This window comes from Netta rufina (assembly GCF_964035555.1).
Source record: "Netta rufina genome assembly, chromosome: 3".
NCBI lineage: Eukaryota > Metazoa > Chordata > Aves > Anseriformes > Anatidae > Netta > Netta rufina.
In genome coordinates this window covers 21,620,396-21,643,753 of record NC_140125.1, presented here as the reverse complement: position 1 = coordinate 21,643,753, position 23,358 = coordinate 21,620,396, and the positions used below count along the sequence as shown (strand labels likewise).

At 36.7% G+C, this 23,358-nt stretch overlaps 1 protein-coding gene across 5 annotated transcripts in view; it reads left to right on the top strand.

Annotated features, from left to right (window-relative positions):
- The window catches only part of ESRRG (estrogen related receptor gamma), a 384,813-nt gene that overhangs the window by 327,987 nt on the left and 33,468 nt on the right, over positions 1–23,358 (top strand). For all 5 annotated transcript variants that reach the window (XM_084285110.1, XM_084285108.1, XM_084285109.1 and 2 more), the window contains 2 exons: positions 3,988–4,098; positions 8,653–8,814. In XM_084285110.1, coding sequence (XP_084141236.1) covers positions 3,988–4,098; positions 8,653–8,814 — 273 coding nt within the window. The remainder of the gene's footprint in view (positions 1–3,987; positions 4,099–8,652; positions 8,815–23,358) is intronic.

The following is a 23,358-nucleotide window of genomic DNA, read 5'->3' as shown; positions in this document are numbered from 1 at the left end:
AAGGGCAATCTTTTTGATTATATAGCACTGGTCACAGTGGGGTACCTGTCACACACGACTGCTTCAGGGCCGTGTGAGACAAGGACTACAGAAAAGGAATAATAATTTGCAACAGTGTTGGTGAGGGAGGAAGAGATGAAAAAAAAGGAGAAAATAGAGAGTTCAGGTTTGCCTATGTTTGTTTGGATTGAAAAACCTGGTGTGTAGCTCATTTTGTACATCAGCTCTAGTATTCAGTTATTTGTGTGGATGACTTTGAGGAAGCTTTCACTTCAGAGTGACTGGCCAATATCACTTTGTTCTACATTGGTGAGCATTTGAGAGAAAGTCCTGGAAAGATTGAGAAACCAGGATGTGAACCTTTTTTTGTAGAAGCTAGCATAATAACTATGAGACTATTTCTTTCCTTATGGTCAGATGAAGAAATTCTTATTTTGTATTAGTAATTGTAATTACCTTCCTTAAAAAAAGATGTAGCAATTGCTCTGATGTACATAGTTTCCATCTCTCTATATATTACAGTTCTAGTTTAATCCTTATCCTCTGAGCTTTGTTAATCATGCCAAAATGCTTTATTACGCATCATTCTAGAGCAGAAGAGTTCATGAGTTGTGCTTGTCCTAAGATGTAAAGTGAATGTGTTGAACTTGCCTGTTGAAATCACATTATAACTGGTAGCAGGCCTGTTATTTCTCTTGATACCAAAATAAGACTCCCTGTGGTCACCCATGTTTTTCTCATTTGGGCTTTTGTTTTTGTTTTTCTACTGAGGAATTTAAAAATTAAGCTCAGCGTTGAGGAATGTGAAGAGTCAACTTTCTTCTCTTCAGCGGAGCTTTGTTCAGTGATGCTAATGGATATTTTGACCCTAAACAACTGTAATGATAATACCTGCAGTGCAAGCCATTCCAGGATCTGACATTAGTTTATATGGGTGGGATGAGTATCTTTCTTTTCACTTTGCAGCTGGGGATACTGATAGAGCAAAATCAGAAGTCTACTTAACTTCTTTCACCCTGTACTTTAGCTAGGTGCTACAATATCCTCTTTAGTAATCTGAGTAAAGAATGTGTGTTAAATTATAGCAGTTACCTTGGTGATCAAGATGTTAAAACCCTCCTCCCAAATGAAGATCTATGTGGACAGAATTGCCTTTCTTTCTTTACTTTATTTTTCTAACAAAGAAGGCATCATCTGTTACCATCTTGAGAGCAGACAAATGCATATTTTTGTAATGAATTATATTATGCAGGCTATAGGAATTACAGGGGAAAATGTGTAGAAACGTATACCTACCCAGGAACCTCTGGGTTTCAGTTTTCTATCTTCCACTCTCCGATAAGTTTTTACCAAATATGAGATTGGTATCCTTTATTAAGAAGTGTCTTGTGTTGTGTTTACTCCTATAACGACACTTGGGAAGTAAAACACCAGTTAGGGTGTGTTAGATTATCAGAAATTGATGCTAAAATAGTTATTTTGTAATGGCATTAGGAGAGAGGAAATCTTAGAAGCTAAAATGATGGTAACCTCCTTATCAGTTTTAATGAAAGGGTTATAAACCTGTAATTTATTTTCTGTTTGTATTGTGTTACCAGAAATCTTTTCACATTAGAATAGGAATTAGTTATGTTACAGAATCATGTAATTTAAAAATGTTTAATACTGTTATTCCTGAATTATATAGAATTGTAATATTTCTCTTAAAAAAAAAAAAAAGAAAAGCTGTAAATACCGGTATGTATATGTGTATAGGTGAGTGCATGTATTTACAAATAATTTTGCTATTGCAACATTTGTCTGTGTTTCCTTCCATTGAGTATGCGAATGGCTTGAATCTTGGAAAATGCAAAGGAGATTAAAAAAAAAAAAGTTCATGTTGGTAGATTTATATTATTTTAATTTAAGGCTACAGTTCCATTACTTTTTGATTAAACATGCTTCTGTCTGATGCTATCCATCTTTTATCACTATGAAATCTGCTCCCAAACAGAAAGAAGGATGGCATCTGAATTATGCAGAAATCATTTTCTGTCTGCTTTTCTTCAAATGCTGGGCAGTCTTCTTTATAATCCCACCAATATCATGTGGCTTGTTCTAATCCTTTGCCTATTTCTGAATATTCAACTGTCAAACCTTGGTCTTCTGCTATTTGTTTTTACAGCAGTGTGTTGTCCCAGGTGTCATTTTCTTTGCATATAGCTCAAGAAATACACTTCTTGAGTTTGGGGATTGAAATGCATACACTTCTACAGTAAACTGAATGAAATTTCAGTGTGAAATATCACAGGTGATCAATATCCAATGACCTGGTGAGCAAAAAGTGTTGAGCACTGTTACTGCATCCAGTGCACTGCTTTATGCTTACAGTCATTGGTTGGGACCCTAAGCCAAGTATCTTCTGTGTTTCTAACTTTTCCACATATTAACAGCCTCTCTAGGCAAATGAGAATACCATGTACAAAACCTTCACTCCAAGCAGAAGAGCATAAATTTAGATCTTTAAAGTCCATCATCCTCAGTTCAGTTATGGGGTACTCCGGTAGGTTAGTGTCATACCAGCTCAGAGTGAGAGAGAGATCAGGAAAAGGAAAAAAGCAAGAGAGAGAAAACAAGAAGAATGAAAAACAAAACAAACAGTTGGCCTTGAATTCCTGGCTGTTTGGTAAAATGGCTTTTTTTCTACCAAACTCTTCATATTTCTACCAAATCGTCTTTGTTTTTTTGTAGGATGAAAGAGGAGTGGCAGATGTTTCCTGGTAACTAGACTGTATACTACCAGTGCGGCATGTAAATTCTGTGATGTCTTCTTTTTGTTGTGCACATAAACTGCAAAATTTTTGGTGGTAGCTTCTCTGCAGTCCAGAAGCCAGTTCTGGAGGTATTTCCTGCGAGGAAGAGAACAAAGAGATGAGAGTAATATTGTAGGGCATAATAATGGCAATAGAAAAGATCAAGGGAAGAGAGCTAAAATGGAAGAGGAAAAGCAAAGTGAGAAAGTGAGCTGCACTTTATTCCATCACTTGCAGTGATCATTGATACGTAACGTGTCCTTGTATTCTCGTGTAGTTAAATCCATGTCATCAGGGACAAATGTTGTGCTTGGTGTTACTTGACCTATTGCCCTGCATATATGCTGAGTTTTTCAACTTCAGCATTGTGTTACTACTTGGTTATACTGACATTTTTCGTGGTAGTTGGGAAATCCGTCTGGGTGACTCAGAAGGAAATACAAATACTTCATTGTTTTGAAGGACCTACCATCCTTATTTTCCTTCCTTTTTTTCATTTTTTCTACGAGAGCAGCTATAGTTTGTTTCAGGAAAGTAAACTCCCTTATATCCGATCAAAACAGGTATCAGAATGCTTTCATTGAAGCAATGAACAATTTGGAAGTTGAACACACATGTTAATTCATCGTTGCTGACATCTAAATGAACACCTACACAATTTCTTTCAAACTCTCATGAACCACTTTGGGTCTTTAATCCGCATATACTTCCTTATATTACTAAGGTATTTACTTCGTGTTCTCTAGACATGGTAATTAAAAGTATTGCTTTGGACTACCTAGACTGTCTACAACACCAGTTGTTTCTAAAGTCCTAATTCTCTGTTTCTGTACTCGTAATGTTTGTCTTGTATATCCATGGTGTTTATTACAGCTTTGAACTTCTGCTTCTGCTAAAGAAGACTTAAGATCAAACTCTTTCAAATGGAAACTAAACTCATTAGCTGTGTTTAATATTATGTAAAAATTAACAAATGGTTTGAAACGGATAGGAAATTATGTTGTATACTTAGTCTTGCATGTGTGAAAATCTAAACAGCTTGCAAATACGTGTAGTGTTGCTTTCCCTTGCTTCTAAAATTACTCTTTTGAAATAAATACGTATTTTAAATAAATCTTGGAAGGCAGGAAATGGAAGATTAAGGGCATCCTCATAATATATTTAATGGCATGTTTGCTTATTTTTCTCAATGCAGGTGTCCGCCTAGACAGAGTACGTGGAGGTCGCCAGAAGTACAAGCGCAGAATAGATGCAGAGAATAGCCCATACCTGAACCCTCAGCTAGTTCAGCCAGCAAAAAAGCCATGTGAGTACACCAGATATTTGAAATTTCTCTTTCAATACTAGGTATTGACTCCTAGTCCTGTTTGCTAAGCTCCTTCTGACTGGTACAAGATTTTGGGCAGAATATATTGCCATAACCCTATACCCATTTAGCTGTTAAAATACTTTGATTTAAATATGCTCATCCTTTCTCAACTGGAGTTGAACAAAGAATACTTTTACAGGTGGAAGTGTATAAAAGCATGGTTTATGCAGTGCAAATTTTACATTTACGGGTTATCTTTATTTTCAGTGGTACATAAAACGGTTCATACTGTGATCATTAGTTCATTGAAGCTTCTAGTTTCAGATTTCACAAGAAAGTGATTTTTGTGGTTTTCACTAACTAAATGAGTTTGACTGCTCAACCTCCCAATGAAAATACATTAAGAGCCTCATTAATTTATACCTATAGATTAATACACTACCTAGCATTAGATTAAAACAGCAATATGCCACACTAATAACAAGCATAGATTGGTAGTTAGGGCTCTAGTACCCTTATAAGCATGATGGGTTTTTTGTTTTGTTTTGTTTTAATGATGTCCTTGATTGTATCTTGCCAGGCTGAAATTAAAAGAGAGAGAGATCTGATCATCTCATTGCCAAAATACAAGTTCCATCCTCTTTGCGATTAGCTAAAAATAGTTAGGGGTTTTGCTTTGCAGCTTATATAAACTCAAGCAGTGACTGTACTAATTCCATGAAGTAAATTTAATAGCATTATAGCTGTAGTGCAAGAGGCTAGTGTATTGCCCTGCAAAGGCATACACTCTTTATCAAATGCTGTAAACCTTTTCAAATTCAAATCAGAATTCACACATTCAGTTGCTTCTGTCATGAAGGTTAATTTGCTCTTAAAACAGAGAAATAAAACAGAGAAATAAGGAGAGGAAATTCCTTCTCTTGCATTTTCTTCTGCACCCGTGCCTCTGACAGAAAAAGACAACACACATTTGTAGGCTCTTGAAAATACCTGGCTGTATAGAAAGTGGAATTGTTTCAGTTTGTGTTCCCCAGTAGGGGACAGTGCTGTGTACAATACGTTTGAGCATATGGGGATCTGGAGAGCAAATAAACAGTCTTTGAACTGTAAGTGAAAGGGCATTTTAGCTGTGTCAAAGAAAAAACAGCCAGTTTTACATAAAATTAAGGCTTAAGTGAACATATGGCATAGTTTCCTTTTGCCTTTCCAAAAAACATTATGCTGATTATATTCCTTCAATTGTCCAATCTGGCATCTTCTACTCAGCCTACATAAGCTGTCCCACCGTTCTGTAAATACAATCTAGGGCTGCACTAAGCAGATTTTACACATTATAATAAAAACTTTCTGATAATACAATAAAATTTAATAAACTCTAATGCTTAATTTCATTAGAGGTTTAGTTTTCCTGGGTGCACAGATTGTCAGTTTTTCATTTACTTGATATTGTCATTGAGTAGAAATGATGATAGCCTAGCATACCAAAAAGCCAAGACCAAAAAGGGAAAAAACAAAACAAAACAAAACAAAACAAAAAACAACAACAAACAAGTCCTTTGATATGAATGAGGTTAACACTGTTGTACTCAAATACAAGAATCTCCATGTAAACCCAAGATTACTGCAAAGTAATACATTATGGTACCTTTAAGATGATAACTATACCAATTTCTGTAAGCTCCGTTTGTCAGAGATAAACCAACCTCCTTATAAATCATTACTCATTATCTAAATGCCTCCTTTCATTTTCCTCAGCTTGTCTAATTACAAACATTTTTGTAACAAACATTTATAAAACTTAATTTTCAGATCCTGTCAGATAAGTGTCAGGACTTGAAACAGTTGAATCGGTTTTGTGTGGAACTAGCCTGGGAGGTTTTCTGGACCCTGACTGATAGTTTGTGCATAACAAAGGCACAGGAATGAAAATTGGGTTCTATTGATTCTAATTAGGGAAACATTAAATAAGATTTACCTAGAAACAGTGCTCATGGCTATTCAATTTCCTCAGTGATGGGGTTTCCTGAGTACATTCAGAATTTTTCTATGCCATATTCTAGCACATGCTTCATACATGCATACGTGTAGAATACATGCAGGCATGCTAAGCTACATACATGTATATGTAGCTCTTCTCCCTCTAGTGAAAAAATGGGTGTTTGGAGGATCTTTCCTAGACCTACTTCTGGCCTATATTGCATTTTTCAGCTTCACCATGAAATCTCATGGCCTGCCTGTAGATCTTGCTGATTGGGAAAATAAAAGAATTTGAGATTTTGTGAATCATAAACCAAAATATACAATATTCCCGAATTGTATGCAAAAAAATCATTGATGAGGAACCTCATTAAAAAATATAAGAGGTTCTTTAGCCATTTCTTTTGTTTACATGGAAAAACAAACAAACAAAAAAAAAACAACACAGGACTTATGGCCCTGAGTGCTTCTTCATTTATTTATCATTAGTTAAAAAACACAAAGTTGAAGTCCTCATAGATATGTTTTGATATTAAAGTACATTTATCCTACTTTTCAGAAGATATAGAGATAACGGGAATTTAGGAAGGAGCAACATTATCTGTTCTCTCTTATAACTTGATATTTTCTGTATGAAATTCAAAATCATAAGGAAAGACTGTTTAAAATTTAAAAAAAATAATGTGCAAAGGCTGTTTGCAATATAAGTTAAAACTACCATCTGTCATCTTTAAATAAGAATAGAATTTCTCATTAATCAGTTTGATAATCAGTAGAATATTGAGATCAAGAATTACTCAGTTGGCATAGTTCCTATAAAACATGAATATATCCCCTTGTAATAAAACATGCTTGATGTGATGGTTTCCAGTTGGCTCTTGCACTTATTTTATGAAAGCCTAACATATATCACATTTTCTGACACACAAATCTGGAATAAGGCAAAAACTGGAGAGACGGTAGATCAGAATCAAGGAGTCTATGCCACAAACGAGCTGTAAAGTATCAGAAATCAGAATCAAGTGAGTATTTTATGGAAATCTGTCATGGGTTGGTAGGGAGCCCCTCTGACACTCCTGGGCAAGCTTCCATTGCAGTTCCCCCACAGGAGAACAGCATGGTCCAGCCTGTGATTTATATGCAGAAGGAAAATAATACTAATTCTAACTGTTTGCTCTGCAGTCAGAAAATATTTTGCACCTTCTCCCCATGGAATCCCATTTATATCAAGCCCCGTGACTCTTTATCCTAAGAAGGGAAACAGCTTACTGTAAATTCATTGAAGAGTATTCTTTGGGCTTGACATTTTGGTGGTGCAATTGAGGTCAGAAGATGTACCTACCATAAAAAGGTACAAATGTAAATACATGTGGAATTATAATCTATGCTGTATTAGGAGGTTTAATGAATTAGTTCTTTTCCCATTTTTCAGTTCTGTGTTCTGAGAGTAACAAATCCGGCTCCTATATGGAGATAAGATAGTTCCATTTTTTCTCCATGTAACTATAATGCTCATTTTTTGTTTATTCTACTTGTATAGAATAACAACTCTGTGTCGTAAATCCTCCAGGCTCTTCTGTTCTTTGTTTTTGGTTTTCCATATAATTTAATTGATTATTCCAAATAAATTTCACAATTTATGTGGATGGAAAAGTAAATTTTAAACATACAAAAGAAAATGATATTTAGGTAAAAATAGTAAGTGTGTGCGTATGATAAAGCATCATTCTTTGCACAAAACCAGTTTTTAAAGGTAGTATTTGCATCCTTGTTTCTTTCCTTAGTTTTGTACTCTTTAGTTTCATTGGCTTTAATAGCTCTTCCTTGCTAGAAATGAGAGATCATTACTCTATTTTTATATATTTATATTATTTTTATACATTTTTACTTAAATAAGCTGATTTTATACCTGAATCTTAATTTGTATGTTTCACTGAAAAGCAAATATATGACAACACCCCCGCTTTTCTCACAAGATAGGCCCCAAAGTGTATGGATTCATTATTAGTTTTTTAACAGGCTCGATACCCATAATATAAAATATATAGAATAATAAGCACTGAGAAAGTCCTGACATTGTTTCTGTTACAACTGTTCAACAGGGACATCTGAAATGGAAAATGGTTGTTGAAATTGCTGACAGACACTGCAAATTTCAGTGATTGACTAATTGCTTGTGGTATTTCCTTGCTCAAAAAATACCAACGCCTTTGGGTTTTTTTTCAGGTAGTTAGAGGAAGGCAGAACTTTTCTGATTGCACAGTCCAAAATGCATTCTAATGCATGAAGATTTTTCTACAGTTTGTACTCTGATATTAGGAGGTGATCACGTATTTCTACATTCCATTAAATTTACATTCTTAAGAACATACACGTCTAGCTCGATGAACATTGTTAATGGATCAGATTTGGCTGTGCTGTAACTGCTTGTAGAAGCCAGTGAAATTACAATAAGGTTTAATTAGGTCCGGTATCTTAAGACAAATTCTTGTGCACTTTGAAATGTGAGCCATCTGTTTAAAAAGCAGAATGATGCTACTGGTGATCTTCTACTGTTCTGGGCCATTTTTACAGATAACAAGATTGTCTCCCATTTGCTGGTGGCTGAACCAGAGAAGATCTATGCTATGCCTGACCCCACTGTTCCAGACAGTGACATCAAAGCACTTACCACTCTTTGTGACCTGGCAGACAGAGAACTGGTGGTGATCATCGGATGGGCTAAGCATATTCCAGGTATATATAGTATTTATTGCAAATAAATGACATACGTAAATCATCACATCTGTTGTTATGCTCTGGTTTAAAAAAAATAAAAAAAAAAGATTTGTTCCCTCACTACAATGCATAAAATTTTCTTAAGCCTCCAGATTATTCACATTGGACATAGGTTAGATGATACTATATCTTATTTTGGAAATGGTATTATTCTTGCTATGAGTATAACCACGATTGTAAGTTTCACATGCTGTTCAGTTAAATTATTTTTTTTTCATTTATTACTTATATTAAGATAAACTTGCTATCCAGAGCATTATCCTGGTGGGAAGGATAGTATAAGCACTCTGCACTCATATTATTCAGCAAGAATCAGATGTAGTCTAGCTCCTCTATTCCATAAAGGCTGCACTATCTTACTGGAGGAGGTGCAAAAATTCAGCTGTATTTTGGCATGACACGGAGGAGTTATTCTCTTCCTTGAACAGACTAGCGTGAGAACTGGGTTCCAGCAGTTCTGTAGAAAGAACTGAATTGTACCAAAAGGTCTCTTCCAATATCTTGGTAATTCCTCGGTGTGTATGAAATGGGTTGGACTCGACAACTCTTAAATGTTTGAATGTTTGTAAAGCTAACTTTCACCCTTCTTAGCCAGAAAAGCAGTCATCAGAAGTATTCTCTCACAAGATTAGTGATTTCTTCAGATAACATTTGAAGTATATTTTCTTTTTACTCAGTGCTGAGGTATTTCTGCTTCTTCTGAGGGCAAATAGACAAGCTTGTAGAGAGTCTCCAGGGTTGTCAGTCTGTAACCTTTCACAAATGGTAAAGTTACACAGAAAATAGTGGCTTTTTTTCTTGTTTCTTGGGGTATTTTCTCAGTCCAGCAGATGAGTGGGCATGTTTATGTGTTTTCATCAGCTCATTAGCTTTCTAATTTCGACAGTGAAGCCTTATTGAACATAAGAACTGATATCCTTTAGTTCCTCTGAGTAATACAACATCCTCATTTTATACATGATTTTGGGATACTGCAATATTAATGATAGAATAAATATTGCAGTCTGTTGTCTGTTTATCAAAGCTGAATATATTTTATTTCCAGTATCCAAAGAAATCACAAAAATAGTCTTCTACTACTAGTAGAAATAAAGCAGAAGGGTGAGAGCCTTGAATCTTCTTCATTCATTCAAACAGGTAGCATACTGTCTATACTCCAGTCTTTTACTTTCTTCCTACGATTCTTTGACATTTATGATTGTACAAACATAAACTTTAGGTAAGGACTGGCTCTTCCTTTTTTTTTTTTTTTTTTTTTTAATAATTCATGCTAACCAGCTCAAGGCCTCAGTTCTTTTCATAGGTGCTTTTGGGTCATCTTAGATAAATATAAATACTAACACAGTGTAATAATAAAATAACTTTTATGTTTATGGAAATTTATTTTGATTCAGACTAAAGAAAACAGCCTGCAGATTCTCAAATAGTCAATATGCCACACAGTTGAAATTTAGTCATTCTCTGTGCTGCAAATGGTGAATAAACAAGCTTTTGTATCACAAGCAATGTTTTTCTGGTACAGTTAACTTATTTCTGTCTCCTTAAACTAGTTTGTCTTTATGCTTTGAATGCTACAGTAATTTCTTTAATCAAATTGATGGAAGTCCCTTTCCCAGCCCACACTGAAACCAATTTATTGGTCATGATACGCCAGCTATGTTGCTAACAGTCGTAACGAACTGTCAGGCAATATCGCAGTGAAGCTAATTTGAAGTCATTAGGTGTGCAGCGTTCAGGCAACAATTTGTTACAGTGGTTAGGAACACAGCTGACATTTCTGAATGGCTTTGTTCAGAGCAGTTCTAGATGAGCCCAGGCAAATTGTAAACTAATTTAAACATCACTCTATATTATACTAGCTACTTTGTCTTACACTGGTTGCTAATAAAGCACCCCAAATTAAGTCAAAATAAGTTAAACAGGTGAGTTTGAGTTTCATCTTTGGAAGGTACCTAGATCACCTTAACCAAAATAGAATAGTTCTCAAAGAAGTCAGTCACACTCCAGAGTAGTTGCAAGGAAACTTTTGTCAGCTTGATTTGTGAATGTGTTACATATCTTTGATTTGGCTGGAGGGGTAGAAAGAGCAGAGGGATGAGACTGAACGGCCTTTAAAATGATGGCTTGGCTAGCATGAAAAATCTATTGGATGCTGTAAAGTGGCATTGAAAATTTAAAGTCTGCAGTCTGAACTGGTTGAGGAATATTTCTGACATGAGGCAGCCCTTTATTACAAGGTAAACTCAAAAGCACACCTGCCATGGCAAAACCGCATGTGTAAGTTTACTCACTTGACCCCACTTAGGTATGGGGAAAAAATAAAGTACTAAACAGGGAAAAAAGGCTCTATAAGGCTTCTGGTAACAGAGGGCAGTGATAAAACCTGTGCTTGTTTTCTGGCGCTTGATCACAAAAATCAAAATTTGAAAGGGCTTGACATGATAAAGGGCAAATGTGATGAGCTGTTGCAGCTTGGTTTTGAATGATGGAGTGCTGTTGAACTTGGACTGCCTAAGCTCAGCTCATGTCTGGCACAAAACAACTTGTAGAAAAGCCCAGCCTGGTGTTAGCTGCCTGTTGTCTAAGCTAACAAATGTTACCCTAGGCATTAACAGAACTGAACTGGGAAGAGGATGAGTTAGAAAAAGGTGCAAATTGCATGCAAGTTCTCTGCAGTTTAGTGGACCTAGTAAAGCAGACCTTGGTGTACATCTTTTGGAACAGATTAATTACACCTGTAGTGAATTTGTGCCTAACACAGCAAATCAGCAGTCAGCAAATCTTTCTTTACTATAGCGATTTCTTAAGGTTCAGTGTAATTACAGGCCCTTATGTATTATAATAACTAATAAAAGATCTTGGTTGTAAGGCATTGCAATTACAAATAAAATTTGTATTTGTGGAAGAGAAACAAGCAATGTTTTTGTTGTTCTAACAAAAAGTCTTTTTAGTGAGCTTATCTATAAAACAGTAATAATGCAGCATGCATTCTCCTATAGTCAACGATTTCCCATTGCAGTCACAAGACTAAAAATTGTTTTAAAATTATACAAACTTTAAATGCTTTCATAAAATCATTAGTACTTTTGTGCTATTGGAAACATTTGCAATAGTTGCTTTTATTGAACAAAAAGTCTATGCCATCCACAAAAGGAAATATTGAAAGAAAAATATATATGGAAAGCCTTTATCAGTAAATAGAATTAGTCTCCTTGCATTTATAAATCAAATAAATGGAAAGTGTGTTGTTATGAAACATGACCATGTCTTATCTGAAGAAGAAAAAGATCACAATGGCATTAGGAAATGCTTGACTTTAGTTAGAGGAGTGTAAGGGCACAAGAACAGATGATGGTGCCCTAATAGCCCTTTTTAAGAATGACAGGGCCCCGCCATTAGCATCCTTTTATATCCTTGGAAATTGCTCATGCCTCGCTTTTCTGGTTCCTATCTGCCTGACTCTTTTTTATTTCTCTTTCAATTTCATCCGCGCTCGGATAAGCGCATGCTAACACAATATGATTGAGCTGTAAAATGGAACGCTGTCGCCTCTAATCTCTTTTATGTAGATATGGAGGTACTTCCACACTCCACTTCATTCTCTCTTCATTGTTGGCCTTTTTAGAATGTGTTGCCGAGTAATGGAGGCTCAGTCAAATATTAGAGCTAGGTTTCACAGGGTGTGATAAGAAGATTATCAGCCCAGCAGTCAGATCTATTGTTGTTCTTTGTGTCAGATTAAAATATTCCGATGTACTGTAACTTCGTTAGTAAAATACTGAAGGTGCTTAGGGAGAGACTGATGCTGCTTCATCTCCTGCCTGATGAGACAAAACCCCTATTAACTGACCTAAATAAATTATAACTATATTTCTGAAGCCTCTGCAAGACTTTTGTTTTGTTTTGTTTTATTGTCTCACTTAAATAAGAGAGACATGCTTAATTCAATATTTACTGGTGGTTGAGTTTCCCACTCTTTGTTTTGTATTTTGGGAGAGGATCCATTTTATTTTGGGTCTATTGTATTAATTAAACTCTTTTCCAGTATGGAGTGGAATTCTGCTGATACCTAGTCACAGTTTCAGAGTCGTTTAGACACGAATTCTGTAATGTAACTGTCTCATTGACATTCAGCAAAAATGTGCAATGTTCTTTTCATATTAAGTGGAGGCAGGAAACATTAAGCTCTTAAAAATGTGCATAACAGGAAGCTAAAGACAAAATGTTCTCTAAAAAATTTGCATGCATGAAAAAACATCAACCAGACCATAGAAATCAACGTTTTGCACTTAAAATGAAAAATTTGTTTGGAAACAGTAAATCAGACTAATACATCAAAAATAACTAGTTACATTATTTAGTAAAATAAGCCCGCTTGTCTTCAACTGTGTAACAGTTCAGTGTTCAGCAGTAACAGAGCTTAAGAAAGGGAATTGTTAGAAATTGATACTGCCACTGGTGCCAGTATTAAAAAAAAAAAAAAAAGCATGATTCTGATGGAGCAAATCCAAGGATGTTTTGAATATTTTAGTGCTAATGTTAATGTTTTATGAAACATTATTGTTCCGGCATACTCTCATACTCTTTCTGGAGGACAATATTTAAGCTTTCCTTTCCAGAGCAGCTCTCAGGGGTATGCTTTAACATTTTAATACTGAACAGGAACATGATTTCCTGCAGAGTTGTCGTTTCCAAAATGCCCTTTACTCATCATTTGTTACAGAAATTCTGCCCCATGTAGGTAAAAGTACAGAGAAAAAGTTAACCGTAGTCACTTTTGGAAAGCTAATGTTCAGGGGAGCATACATGGTACATCCATGCAGATATGAATTGGGTACACACTGCATGGTAGTGTTAATGCTGGTAGGACTCTGAAGACAGGCTGTATGTTGGAACTACCTCGTGTTTATAATCATATATGTTTTAGCTATAGACAACATCCTGTTTGTTGTCCATATCCTTCTCTGGGTTGTTAATTGGAGCAGCTAACACAGAATATCAGCTCTGCAAGGAGGATAGATGTCTTCCTCTAATTCCATACCACGCTGCTGTAAAATTTGTTGTTTCTGCTGAGGTTGAGGCCTTCTGAAGCCTCTTGTGCTGCCAGCTGAGTTGAGGACCGTTCCAGACAACATGACAAGGCCCACTAAGCTATCTCAGTGTCCCCTGCCACAGGGTCACCCTATTCCAGAGACAGGTGGGCATGTAAATGTGATGTTACATGCTCATGTAATGTGGACTGGAGTATGAGCTGTTTCGTGCTGACTAGGCGGTTTGTAGTGATAATAACTTGAGCCTCCTGGGGAATCAGGACATCCCGCCCTTTATCAGTGTGCTATCTTGGACACTTTGAAAGTTTTCTTTGCCTTCCATTCATCAAAAGCCCACTGCTTTTCTCCTCTTCTACAAATATGCACTAATTATGGAAATCAGGCATGCTTTTCATATGACAGAAATGTTTTTGAACTCACAAACTCACAACCATATACCATCTGATGGGCTTTACAGGTAGAAATTCTACCCAAAAGGTTTCTTAAAAGCTGCAGACTACCCTCACCTCAGTCACTAACTTGTATAATGTAGGAAATGAGCAATTGACTGTTGGTTTTATTTTTGAACATTAGCATGGATCGGCCAGCACTGCCAGGGTTTAGATCACAATGCTGATTCCAGCTACTCTGAGCAGTATAGATCAGCAATGTGCCTAAAATGTCAACAGTTCATCTATCCCACTGTTTACATCAGTGCTTTTAATATCATCTAAAGTGATAGGAATGGTGATATTTTTCTTTCACATTTTTTGAAAATAGTACCACCGAGAATGTGCAAGTGATTTTGCAAGGCTGGGAGGAGGTTGGATTTCTAGGAAAATATATGAATAAATATGTACATAGTCTCATCATCTTCTGAAAAAAAGAAAAAAGAAAAAAAAAAAACAGGAATCAGCAGTGTGGGAGAAGGGTAGTTATGTAAAAGTCCAGTTGTTAATTTTAAAATCATTTAATGTATCCAACTGGGATATGATGACAGACTATTCTTGACAGATTTGTTACTGAAGCCAATGGCAAAAATTTTGCCAATTTGAGTAGAAAAAGGAGTAGACTGTGTGTGACTAGAGATGCACATACTCTTAGTGTGTCTGCTCATCAAAAAAGACTGCTTCCAGGTCGGGTTTTAGACAGACAGCAATAGAGAGGTGAGGAACTTTCTTGTAGTATTGGATATAGATGTCCTAGGGTAAAAAGACCACTAGAGTTTCTGGGATAGTCACTTCTGGCATCTTTTACTAGCATTAAATTAACTAGGGAAAAGAAAAAAAAAAAAAAAAAAAAAGAATTTATTCTAAGACATACAAACATCTCATCACCTGCAAATTGCACATGAATCTAAGATAAATGTGCAGTAAATCTGAAATGGTACTGTTAGAAAAGCATCTGGAACACTTGGTAGTTTTGACTTTAATATTCCTATATATTCTTGAAAAAGCTTGTTTAAGAGTAGTCATCACCAAAAGCAAATTAAAAACAAAACAAAACAATGGAGATAACAGGTAATAGAAGAACTTGGCTCAATACATCATACATATTACTTAAAAAAAAAAAAAAGAATTCTTCATTAAAATTAAGTCTCTAAAAATCAGAATAAACAGGGACTTTACGTCTTTATTAAGTTCAGCTTTTATTAATATATAAGTACCGACTGTCTCCTTTTTTCCTTTTTTTTTTTTTTAAACAGTCCTCTCCTTCCACCCATGCCCCCAACATACACACTACACTGTCTGGCTGTTGCACTTTTTTTTTTTTTTTTCCCAGTGTCCCCCTTTATCTGCCTCAACCAATCTCCAAATGAATGCATGTCTATCATGGCCTTAGCTTTGACACTCTGGATATATTGATTAATAGTTGCCCTAAGCTCCTTTTAGCAAATCAAATTTTCACTTTTAGCAAGGATTTCGCCTCTGATTTATTCAGCAAAGTGAAATGCACTAAATTGACTTTGACATTCAGGGAAAATGGCTGAAAAACAAAGAGGGGAGGAAAGAGATATAAATTGTGTGGCAGCTGGAGAGTTCAAGCATAAAAGAGGCAGTTTTCTATAGAATATCACTGGTTAATTTGGAAACATGCATTTAAACAGGGGTAGAAATTATTTTCTTAAAATTAGATGTTTTTTAGACTGAGGATTTGGGATATAATAAGGTTTACTTAACAAAATACAATATATTCAACCCAAATTCATCACTTGCTAATCACGGTGCAAGTGTGGGATCCACTTTTGTTGCTACTAATAATTATTATGTTAAACGAGAGACAAAGAGGTTTCTGAGTAGTTTTATAATGAGGTGCTAAATTGGTAAATATCTTCGTACCATTGCATTATGTTGTTCACTCCGGTGGCCCTTTAAAAATAAGAAATGATTAATAAAAAGAGAGCAAATCAACAGTAATGAATGCCAGTGCTTTTCATTTTCTTTCTGTAAACAAAAATGGCTATTACTTGATTCTTAAATGCAAGGGTATAAAAAGATGCAGCAGTCATTCGCTATTATTCTTCTTGCACAATCAAGAGTGTTGTGTTACCCTAGCTGACTTGTAGATCGACTTATACAGCCTGCTTCCCTGCTTGCAGACATTGTATTACTGAAGTACTGAAAATACACCATTTAAAGGTGTTCTAAGTTGATGCTGAATAGAAGAAATGTGATAAAACAGGAACGCATTTTAATCCAGTACATTAGCACACTGGGGAAGGGGGCCAAGGAGGGGACATGACACCAAGAGGAGGGGTAATAAGTTGCAAAATAAAAATGTAGGAAATAGTTGAGTTTTATTCAGCTCTCAGGCACTGCAAGCAGAATTTGTAAAAGAAAATACGTATGGTATTTTGCCTAGTTAATCTGTAGAAACAGACCAAGAGCCTTCGGTAGGATCAGTTGTCATGGGTGTACAAGTCAAATATGCTCTGCACGTCCCTGTTGTTCAAGCATCTGGCCCTAAAGGGATGCACCCACATGAGGAGTCAGCCTGTCCATGGGAGCTGAGAGTTGGCTCTGTCCCCTGCATATATCCTCACTGCCTCAGAGACCCTGGCAGCAATGTGCAGGCTCAGGCTTGAAGCAAGTATTTCCACTTAGAGGACAACAGTGCTCACCTTTGTACCCACTGCTTGTGTGACAAATGGGTTTACTAGATTAGGCCTGTGTAAATTGCAGATGACTCAGTAACAGTTTTCCTTGTTCGGAACCAACAAGGAATTGATCTTATTACCAGGGGGAAGGAAATCTAAATGTATCTTAGCCTTTTTAATTTTACTGTAGTCTCTGTTTTCCTTTTTTTTTTTTCTTTTTTCTTTTTGTAAGCAATCCAAATCGGAGACCTCAGCAATGTCCTTTTGCAAGTGGGACGGTCTTTGGAATGCCATAGAGGAGATAGGTGGGCACGTTAGATTTTCAGGCATGGTATTTCTTTAGAATCCTTCCATTTTCCCTCCTAATTCAGTTCAATTACCAACCTATTCATATGAAACAATTCAAACTTCTAAAATAATCTCTGAGGGGGGCTTCCTTTCCCAAACTTTCCCTAACTGTACAATTACCTCAGGGATGGCCAACTTCTAGCATGTATGTGGGAGCTCATGGCCAGAAGGCAGGAAGGTGTCTTGCTAAGAAACACACCACAAAAGTTGCAATAAATCATGAAATTATTCTTTAGGTGAGAATCGCAGAAGAGACAAATGCTGCAGAGTTGAGCCTATCACTTATCTTCAGGAAATATTACTTCTGTATTTACAAGACTCCTCTCCTAAAAACACAGAGACACACACACACATACCTTTTTCAACCAGAACCAGAGTTTAAAGAACATCCAGACAAAGACATTTTTTGAGAGTTTTAAAATTGCAATGCAATTCATGAAGGCTTTGTTAGAAATGAGATCATGAATGTTACATGCAATTTAAATTGGCCTCTGAAAGGATCATAGCACATGCAGGGAATGCAGAAATAAAATTAGAGCAACATAGCCCTCTTATGGCAACCATTTAGTGCATTTTAAATAAACACGTGACTTCAAAATCTAACTTACTCTCCAACAAACATGTATTTGCTTTGTTATGGGTGGGGAAGAGAAGGGCAGCTTTTCAGTCATGTGTGTTGATACTGTAAATCCAGGATGAGAGGAGGGAGGGGAAGGAGAACCAGTGCCCAGCCTGGATTTAGAGCAGACAAATCTACACCTGTATGACTGGGTCAGCAGCACAGGATGGTCTAGTTCCTAAAGTTATCTGAGACCAGCTAAATACTATAATTCTGAGGATGCCTCTACTTTCTCTCTGGATGAGTTAGACTTCACACCTGCTTAACCTACATTAGAATAGGATTAATTACCTGTATTGCAAGGCCCCCTTAGCCAGTCAGCACGTTTCTGGCAGGGCACATGGTGACCTGGGCCTGGTTATATATAGTATAGCAATAGCAGGGGGAGCAGCTGTGTTGTAATGGCAGGGCTGGATCCACTATGATCAACAGAATCAGCAGTTTTTAAAAATGAGTCTGCAGTAATCACCTTCTACATCAGCTGGATCATACAAGAGTTTTATGAACTTCTGTCTTCTCTGCTAGTAAGCTTTCGTGTTGAGCAGTCTTTAATTTATGCACACATACACATATGGAGAAAGAAATACGAGAGAATCCAAAGAATGCAGATACTGAATGCTAATGTATTTAACTACCTAGATGGAACACGAATTGCAGCAACTTCTAAGTCAGTCTTTAATATTATATAAATTAATTAATTCCAAGTTTAATACTATGCAAAGTTACTAGCAGATGGGAGTATTTAGGTAATTTTCCACCTGAGTAAAAAAATACAGAACCTTCCTTTTGTCTGAAAACCTGTTCTATAAAGGGAAATTTATCTGGCAGTATGTTAGGCTGCCCAAGGGATTTATAGCCCGAACTCCTAAGACACGTGTTACAGATGAGTGGAAATTCTACTGTACAGCTCTGAACTTTTTCCCCAAAATGTTTTCATCTGCCATGTTGTGCACGATCAGTTTCAATCAGCTGCATTAAGAGATGAGGTGAAATCAAATATTGAAATGAGATCCAACTACTGAAGGAAGGCTCTAAGTTCAGTGGAAATGGCACTTGAAAAGTAGAGTCAGCAAACTTACCAGGTCTGTACATGTCATGCATGAAAACACAGTGGTGAGTTGTGGTGAGGGTGGAGAAGAGGCAGGGGCAAATCTGCAGCCTGCATGTGGCAGCTAGCTGTTGGAGAGATTAGGGGGAATAGTTTAACATATAATGGCTGCTGCTCATATGGTTGTTGAAAGAAGATGCACTTAGTGGCATAAATACATCATGACATTAGCAGGCTGCAGGGTGTATTTCTAGTCAGAGATTTTCTTGTAACTGTGCTTTAGCATCATGCCCGCCTTGATGAACAGGATTCAAATTTGCTATGATACAAGCTGTATCTGGTAGTATATGGAACTTACCATGGTTCCTGTGTCCTACACAAACTGAATTTGCAGTGATGATAATTTTTGATTTCTTCCCTGTATTGGTTGCTTGTAGAAAGGTATTCTACTTTGTGATCAGTTTTTCACTTTTTACTACACTGAAGTTTCCCAGAGATAAAGTTAACCTTTGTGTAGGTGCAGGTGTGCATTGCTTAGTGAATCTTCAGCTGTAGATCTCACATGCAATGTGTGTCATGAACTCCAGATGGTTTTCATTCAGTGAATTTGGTATTTTAAAGAGTTTCTTTAAGTTTCAAGTTAGTGAAAATTTTCCAGGCACCATTAATGATGTGTTCTGAATAGTTCACCTAATATAATTCAACACAAATATGGAGATGGTAGTGATTGTGTTTAGCACTTAAAAAATAGTTAGTAGCTCTTATTGTGTAGTATAATCCTCAAATATGAATCCAGAATCACACCATTGTCTCTGCTAACAAAAGGCCACTCTGAAACAGGGTGCTTTGGAAAGACACTAAGCAGTAAGTCCAGATAGAGCTCAGGAAGAGCTGTGCATACTCTATGCAGGATAATTCAAGCATTCATAAACCTACAGAGGGCAGTGTCTGACAGAGGCTCAGATGGGCATTTCAGGAGAGAAAGTCAAGAGAAGAGGGTGTTGACAGTGAATATTTGCATACTCATACTGTAATCAGCCGGAATCAGTGACAAACATGCAATCTTTCAGAGAACTTTGCTTGGATGGAAAAAAAGGAGAAAAGGAAAAAAAAAAAAAAAAAAAGGACACACAAAAGCAAGCAAAGAAACCAGAAAAAACAACAGCAACAACAACAACGAAATAAAGAGGGTATGAAATGGGGAGACAAGGCCCCATGCTGCCATGGGTGCGGTGAGGTGCGGTACTACAGCCACTCAGGTGGATGGGAATTTCCACTGATAGCTACACAGACAAGTGTACTGTCTCCATGTGAGAAAGTGGTGGCTATTTATATACTAAATGGCAACACTAAACAATTTAGGAGAAGCAGTGAAGTGTGTCCTAGCCAATTAAAAATGCAGTGAGAATTTTAGGTAGACAAAATGTAATTATTTAATTGGAATTTGACCGGGATGCTTTCCCACTGTTAAAATAAGTATAAATTACATGAGCTGTAAAACTTTAAATTATGAAAATATTTTGAGGTCTTTGAGCATGGTAATTGGAGCTATATATTCAACTTTGTTTTTAACCTGACACTTTATAATAGCTATTCCCTAAAGCAAGTTTTTTTTTACATTATCGAATATCCCTTAGTGAAGCAAATTAGCAATCAGTCTGGAAAATATTTAAGTAGTACAATCACATTATTTACACAGACACTTCCATTGTGCAGAGTTCTCAGTGTTCCCAAATATTTGTAGGATCAGTTCCTCAGCTGTCAACATTCACACTCAATCCTCCCTCTTTCGTAAAGCTTTATTTGAAAACCCATTTAGGTCAGTAGAAAGACTTGCCTTGATTTCACTGATCAATTCCTAAATATGCAGGTCACAATCTGAAACCTGTGTGGACCTCAAAGCATTATTATTTCCTTCTGCTTGACTTACCACTTTTGTTTAAATGAGGGAAGGGGGCATGGTGCAATTCCTTTCACAAAGCCTTTTTTTATTATTATTAACAAGGAAGAGAATCCTACTGTGGAGGATTAGGGTCATTTACTGTAAGCAGAGTAGGAATCTGCTCTTATCTAGAACCATATTTCAGCCCTTACGGAAACATCAGCATGTGGCCAGAATGATAGAATGTTTATAGTGAAATATATTATTTAACTGTTTATGTTATCAATATGGTGCAGATAAAAATCTGCAGAAAGCTTGTGCTTATTATTTGGGAGGATTTTAAAACAAGGATCAGCATGCCTCTGGAAATAGGTTCTCTGATGCTGTGGCTGTAGACAGTGATTCCAATTATTTGAAAGATATTGACCAAAATACACTCCCAAATTAGCTTCACATCAGGTTGGGGAATTCCAGGAATTTATCCTGTAACTTTTATACCGGTAAGGAGTATTCTCCTGGGTCTCCCTAAATTAAAACCACTTTTCTTTTTTTATGAACTTTTTTTCCCTGACTCAGTATAGGCTTTTTTATCACTGTGATTTTACTCTTTGGCTTTTTTCTTTCTGCTTTTTAAGGACAGACGGCAAAATAAGTCCTATCCTGGTACTCCCATTGATACAGTTGTACAGTGCTGAGATACAGGCTCCATGTTACATCCATACTTGGCTCGTTATCCTCTTATCAAGCTCTTTGCATCCCTTTGTTTATTTGAGGAGACAGGAAGACTGTGTGAAGGCTGCTTAGTCAGGGATATCAGCGTTGTTGGCAGGGGAGTGATTGCCAGTTGAAAAACAAGGCATTATTGCTCATTTTTTCCCTCTTATTAGTTTGATTACATTTGCAAATCAAATCAATCCATCAGACATGATCAGGCCTCGTCCGCATTTTAAGGAATAGTAATCTCCGTCTAATAAGATGCAAATGTGTCACATCGGTAAGTAACCAATAAATCATCGTCTTGTCTTTGGCAATCATTAAATATCAGAACCAACAGTCAATTTTTAGTATTTTCAATTTGCGATATGCCGCTGGAATATAAAGATAGATGGACGTAATTACACAAACCAAACACTATTTCAGTTCATTCCAGACAGCAAATTTAGTGGAAGGTATAACTGGCTTGTCATCACACTACATTATTCCTGGCGGTTCATGCAAAGTTCACAGACAAGCTTCAAATGGACATTGCTTTTTCTACTTCCCTTAACAACATTCCCACTACCACCACCAAACTTCAATAAATGACTTGAAATGCTGTAGGACATCACTCCCATCAATGCACAAAAAGGCACAGGAAGAGACATGTTGCACCTTTTTCTAGTGCAGGCACCTTGTGCGTGCATAAGACTGAAATCCAAAAGTTTCCTAATGCTTTCTACATTATGCCTTTCTCTCTCTCTTTCCTTCTTTTCTTTTTAGACATTTTAATCTGAAACTTCATTTTTTCCACTGACACAGAATACGTTCTTCACAATCTTTGCAAGTTACCTCATACTTAATATTTTCAGAGCGTAGTGCGGACAGATAGACAGCAAGGAATGGGACACCAACTTCCCTTTTTCCTCCTCCCATTTCCGTCTTTTTAAAGGCATGGAAATTCAAATTCTTTTTCTTTATTTTTTTATTTTTTAATTGATTTGGGATTTGGGAAAATTGATTGCCTAATGTGCATCCCAGGGATTAATTGATACGTCTTTTGTCTGATTTGCAATGTCTTGCTTTCCATTAATGACTCTATTTGTGTACATCAATTTAAATGCTTTTCAAGAGTTAAAAACAAAACAAAAAAAAACAAAACAGGCTTATATCCTGGCAGCACTAGCAAGACACGAAACTGAAATCTTGTCTTAAACTGAGCATAGCTTTCATCCAGATATCCTTAACTGTTCTGGCAGTATAGAGCAAGGAACCTAAAAGTGCAGTGCACAGAGTTCAACTCAAGTTTTGCCTTGTCGGAAATCGTATCACTGGGCCTTTGTACAGTGCTGAATGACACAAGAGAGAGAGTGCAAGCTACTGTCCGTCTGCTGTGGCACACGCGGCTGTGCAGAAATAAGAAAAGAGGATTTTGTAAGCTTGTGCTGACTTATGTAGGTTTCCAGTGCACCAAAGCCAGACAGTGGGCTTACTGTATTTGACCTTAGGAAACTTCACAGAGGTTTTTCAGGCCGTGAGCTATGTGCCCTGAGTGGCCCTGCTGTTGCAGTGTCCTGTCAGGTTTGTTTCAGCTGACCCTCTTCAAGAAGCTAAACCTCAAGTGCTTGGGAGTGACTTTTGGTGGGATCCTTTAAACCCTCTGTAACAAAATAATGTTCACAGTAGCAGTTTGATTTGATTTGGTAAATGAATTAAATGCAAACTAAGAAAGAAGCTTGCTTGTGAGCACACCTACTCGCTTGTGCCTCCACACTGTGTTGA